The following is a 6,000-nucleotide window of genomic DNA, read 5'->3' on the forward strand; positions in this document are numbered from 1 at the left end:
TTATATGTTGGGCCTGGGCCAGGGTGAGCATTCTGTAGTTATATGTTGGGCCTGGGCCAGGGTGAGCATTCTGTAGTTATATGTTCATTATGTTGGGCTTACACACTGAGCATAACTATTAACTATAGTGGGCCAGGGTGAGCATTCTGTAGTTATATGTTGGGCTTAGTTCATACTGAACATAACTATTAACTATAGTGGGCCAGGGTGAGCATTCTGGAGTTATATGTTGGGCGTAGTTCATACTGAACATAACTATTAACTATAGTGGGCCAGGGTGAGCATTCTGTAGTTATATGTTGGGCTTAGTTCATACTGAACATAACTATTAACTATAGTGGGCCAGGGTGAGCATTCTGGAGTTATATGTTGGGCGTAGTTCATACTGAACATAACTATTAACTATAGTGGGCCAGGGTGAGCATTCTGGAGTTATATGTTGGGCTTAGTTCATACTGAACATAACTATTAACTATAGTGGGCCAGGGTGATCATTCTGTAGTTATATTATGTTGGGCTTACACACTGATAGGGCTGTCACGATATGACATTTTACATGACGATTAATTGTCACTCAAATAATTGGCGATTAACGATTTAACTGTGTTTTTTGTCGTTGATAATTACATTTCTGTTTGGCTTTTAGGCTTTGAAGTTGTACATGGTAGATATGACACATAACCTAAATATACAAAGAAATTACTGACATATTTGACAACTTACTACTTAAAAAATAACTTTGGAAATAGCGACGCGTTGTGAACTTGTAGATCTGCTATTTCCACTATTTTTGACATGGAAACGATTATGACGATCATGAAAAATAATCACGATTATGTCAAATAAGCACGATTAGACGATTATGTAATAATTGTGACAGCCCTACACACTGAGCATAACTATGAACTATAACTACAAATATATACCGGTAGTTTAAAAAAGTGTTCTAAAAAAAAATCTGTTCACACTGAGCACTCTAACTATAAAAATGTAGTTTTAAAAAGTCATGTTGATTGCAGAGTTCATACCAACTAAAACTGTGCACAAAAAGTAAGGGGAATTGACTTCGGTCCATTATACAGGTATCTCTCCTTTAATAATACCAACTGGTATTATATATCATATTTATCGTTGATTAATCACCTTTACAACCAGGTACAGCTTGTAAGCATCGGGCATTTGTGGAATGAACAACACAGCCATACGTGTGGGTAGCGCCGAACCAAAATTGCCAAATTTACCTGTAATACTTTTCTGATGGTATTCACCTGTGTTGCTTGGAGCTTTGAAGATTGCATTTTTATTGCATTTCATATTAATTTTACACTCCGTGTCAGGGACCTCAGTAGCGTGTGGAAGATCCATACGCAGCCACAACAGCTTGGCACCTCCTCCTCCTGCTGGTCACCAACCTAGCCACATTCTGCAGTGCTGTGGGGTGGCATCCCATTCCTCAACCAGGATTTGTCACAAGTTAGCCAACGTGGTTCTGTTGGTCACTCAGTCTAGCACGTACTGCTCGCCCAAGCTGATCCCACAAGTGTTCAATTGGATGAGGTACTCTCTGATGATCCTAGCTCTGTGGGGGCGATGGTTGTCATCCTGTAGGATAGCGTTAGGTCCCAAATTCTGGCAGAACCCATGCTCAGGTGCTAGGCACACACCTGTAACTGCTGGCACACACCTGTGACTGGAACACAACTTTGATTGATTGATTATTTTATTGGCATAATGAATTTACACACATGTACAGTGGACATATTTAAAAAAAGAAATGCAGCACAGCACTGGCACGGCTAAAAGCATTCTGACCAATAGGAACATCCCAATAAGTCATTTTACAGTCTTGATTCCATTGGAAGTCCTAGGCACTCAATTTACAGAACATGGCAATATTCGTTGTAACTGATAATAATAAATAATTCACATATACAGTATGTTCGGTGCAGGAGGCAAAACAAAAATAATCACTTTTCACCAGGGAAAAATTATGACTACCTACGCCTCTGACCTCCTGACAGATGATTTTTCAGGGCCGTTTTAAAGGAGGCCAGCGAGTTACTTGTTTTAAGGGAAATAGTCAAGGAATTCCACACTTCAGTGGCTGTATTGTAAAAGGAGAATTTCCCCATTTTTGTACTTTGGGTTTCTATTATTAAATCGTTGTTTGCGCTCCCTCTGGTGTTGTAGTTGTGGGTGTCGCTTACTTTTTAGAGGTGTTTAGTCAAATATACAGGCACTGTGGGGGTTGATGATAGATTTGCGTTGACTATTTTGAAAGTCAGACCCATTTTCAATTGTTTAACCCTCTCTTCTACATTGAGCCATCCTAGGCCCGCAAAAGTGCCAGCACTTGAAGCCCAAAATGAGAGTGAATGCCAAACGAACAGCATTACAGGCCATTTTGGCAAATCTTTTGGTTTGGGAACCACTGATCTACTGTACGTGGCTCCCTGTGTCTGCAGGCTAGAGATGACGAGGACAAGCCCACAGTGCCATCTACCTTAGTGGAGGAGTTTGAATACAACCCTTTTCTACGACTCTCGTAAGTCCTTTATACGTGTGTAGGGTGTGTAGTGTGTAAGCAGCATGTTTGCAGTTATGGTTAGATAATTCACACGTACGCTATGTACAGACAGTATGCAGATATGCAGTTTAAATATACTACACACAGTACAGATCCTGTGTTTATGTCTAAAATGGACAAGCCTTTATTCTTCATTGTGTTTTGGGGCTGTAAGTTATGTTACTTTGTATTAAAGGAGCTATAGTCAACATTTTCTTGAAAAACGGATGCTAAAATAAAAATAATGTTTCGAAAATATTTTATAAACAAATAAGCTTCATATATGTGTTTCTATTAAAAAATGACCACAAAAAGCGTAACATAATGATAAAATAATCATTTTGGCCATTGTCAGACCGACACTTTGTTTACATCCTAGACTAGGATGTAAACAAAGTGGCGGCCCTACAGTGAAAAAGTTGACTATAGCTCCTTTAAACATAAAGGTTAAATAGTCTTATAGTAGTTATTGCTATAGTGTATTTTTTTTCAGTAGCAGAGGTTTCCCTGTCTCTCCAGCTATTTAATAAACTATTTAATAAACCAGCTATTTTTCACAATGACAGTTGACATTGCTTGCGTTCCAGTTCCAATTTTGTCTGCTCATTTGTTTCATCGCTTCCAAATTCACCAAATTCATCGGGTGAAATATTTACGTTTACTGGAGTGACCCCTGTTACTGAACAAACAACTCTGTACTCTAGCAACGATTGCTTTGGGAACACAGAGCTATTTAACACCTGTTTTAAACAATGAAATACCACTGTACTTACTTTAACACCACCTTGAACGTCCCTTTTGCTGTGTGTAGGGAGGAAGGGGTGCAGAGGTTCACAGTGTATATATGTATAGATATGTGTGTGTGTGTGTGTGTGTGTGTGTGTGTAGGGAGGAAGGGGTCCAGAGGTTCACAGTGTATATGGCGTGTATATATATATATATATATATATATATATATATATATATATATATATATATATATATATATATATATATATGTGTGTGTTTGTGTGTAGGGAGGAAGGGGTCCAGAGGTTCACAGTGTATATATGTGTGTGTGTGTGTAGGGAGGAAGGGGTCCAGAGGTTCACGGGGAAGACGGACCCCGTGGAGGTGCTGAGGGTCCTGCGTAAGGAGAAGGACAAGTTCAAGAAGCCCAAGGAGAGAGTTCCCCCTCCCCACGCCATGCTGGCCCTGGAATGGGGCCTCCTCAGACCCTGAGCCCCCTCCCCTCTGGAGTGGAGCCTCCTCAGACCCTGAGCCCCCTCCCCTCTGGAGTGGAGCCTCCTCAGACCCTGAGCCCCCTCCCCTCTGGAGTGGGGCTCCTCAGACCCTGAGCCCCCTCCCCTCTGGAGTGGGGCCTCCTCAGACCCTGAGCCCCCTCTCCTCAGTGGGGGCTCCTCAGACCCTGAGTGGGGGCTCCTCAGGCCCTGAGCCGCCTCCCCATGCCATGGTGAGCCCCCTCCCCACGCCCATGCTGTCACTGCAGTGGGGGCTCCTCAGGCCCTGAGCCCCCTCCCCACACCATGGTGAGCCCCCTCCTCAGACCCTGAGCCCCCTCCCCACGCCATGGTGAGCCCCCTCCCCACACCATGGTGAGCCCCCTCCTCAGACCCTGAGCCCCCTCCCCACACCATGGTGAGCCCCCTCCCCACACCATGGTGAGCCCCCTCCCCACACCATGGTGAGCCGCCTCCTCACACCATGGTGAGCCCCCTCCCCACACCATGGTGAGCCCCCTCCCCACACCATGGTGAGCCCCCTCCCCACACCATGGTGAGCCGCCTCCTCACACCATGGTGAGCCCCCTCCCCACACCATGGTGAGCCCCCTCCCCACACCATGGTGAGCCCCCTCCCCACACCATGGTGAGCCCCCTCCCCACACCATGGTGAGCCCCCTCCTCAGACCCTGAGCCCCCTCCCCACGCCATCGTGAGCCATGGAGTGGGGTCTCCTCAGACCCTGAGCCCCCTCCCCACGCCATGGTGAGCCCTGGAGTGGGGTCTCCTCAGGCCCTGAGACTCCTGTAGGGTTGGGGGTCCTTTAGGTTTTTAACTTGTCCGGTTCCTTAACGATTCCATGTTAATGGTCTCATTCCTTAACGGTTCACTTTAAAGGGGTTTTTCACTTTCAATTAAAATAACCATTTAAAAAAATATATATAAAAAATGTATTAAAAAGTACGGCCAACCACACACATTATTATTATGTCCTTCTGGTGCGTGAGGATTTCCATTACTTTTTTCATGTATATCTTTTCTATATTGATTTAATGTTACGTTTATTTGACAGTGAAATATCCCTTTAACGATTCCTACTGGGGGATCCATATGGAGCCTTACAGGTCTGTAACTCTTGAGTGTACAAATGGAACCAAATGGACCCGTGCATTTGTACACTCTCAGAGTTATGGTTGGCCCATGGAATTAAAAGGCTTGTGAACCACCCGGTATTGTAAGTCCACACACACACACACACACACACACACACACACACACACACACACACACACAGCTCTGTCTGACAGTGTGATAAAAGCCGGTTCTGGAAGTTAAACTGTTCCTAAATGTGATTTAGGAATGATTCCTGGTTCGGAACCACCAGGTTCCGAACCAGGAACGTTGGATCCAGATCCCAGCACTATAGAGGCCTGTGGAACTGGGAGTGGAACCAGGCTGGTGCTCCTCACACGGACATAAAGGGAGGAATGTGTGGATCTAAATGGAATGAGTGCAGTGAGATACAGATATAGCGCGCGACTATGGTGTCCGTAGTAGGAGATGCCTTGTTGGCCGCAGCTTGTGATTGGCTGAACCGGAGGTAGGGATTAGGGAGCACTACGTCAAGTCTGCTTGAGACGGCACACCTCCGTCGTCTCCAGTGGAAAGAAGCGCTCCTTTAACAATGCATCGCCTATGGATACAATAATAGCACACCTTCTCCGCAGCCTCCACTGGCTCCCGGTTGCGGCCCGCATGGAATACAAAACACTGATGCTGACCTTCAAAGCAGCCAAAGGTATGGCTCCTCCATACCTCCAAAAGCTGATCAACCCCTACACCCCCACTCGTTCACTTAGATCAGCCAACACAGGGATGCTGACCGAACCCTCGCTAAAAACTCCAGGGCAAAAATCCACTCGTCCGAGACAGTTTGCCCTCTTGGCTCCCAAGTTGTGGAATAAACTCCCTGTCGCACTTAGAACAACGGACTCACTCGCTACCTTTCGCCGTGGACTGAAGACTCACCTTTTCAGACTCCACCTAAACCCTTAGCACTACAGTAAAATCAATGACCATACATGAAGCTAGTTAACATTTGTTTGTTAGGTTTCTTTAGAACTTGATTATATTGTGTTTTTCTCTAGATAGATATCCATTTACATTGTTATATTGCTGTTAATGTACTGACCTATTATCTTGTTTATTATTG

The 6,000-nt window shown here is 44.8% G+C and overlaps 1 protein-coding gene across 1 annotated transcript in view; it reads left to right on the forward strand.

The window, feature by feature from the left end:
* LOC308282605 (hydroxyacylglutathione hydrolase, mitochondrial-like) overlaps window positions 1–3,787 on the forward strand; it is a gene marked incomplete at its 3' end in the record, with an annotated part of 30,219 nt that extends 26,432 nt beyond the window's left edge. Inside the window, exons 16-17 of the mRNA XM_080722992.1 lie at window positions 2,466–2,545; window positions 3,634–3,787. Of these exons, the coding sequence (XP_080579118.1) occupies window positions 2,466–2,545; window positions 3,634–3,787 (234 nt within the window). The remainder of the gene's footprint in view (window positions 1–2,465; window positions 2,546–3,633) is intronic.
* Window positions 3,788–6,000: the final 2,213 nt, after the last annotated feature.

The sequence above is a fragment of the Nannobrachium achirus genome (genome assembly GCF_963921795.1).
Source record: "Nannobrachium achirus genome assembly, chromosome: 4".
NCBI lineage: Eukaryota > Metazoa > Chordata > Actinopteri > Myctophiformes > Myctophidae > Nannobrachium > Nannobrachium achirus.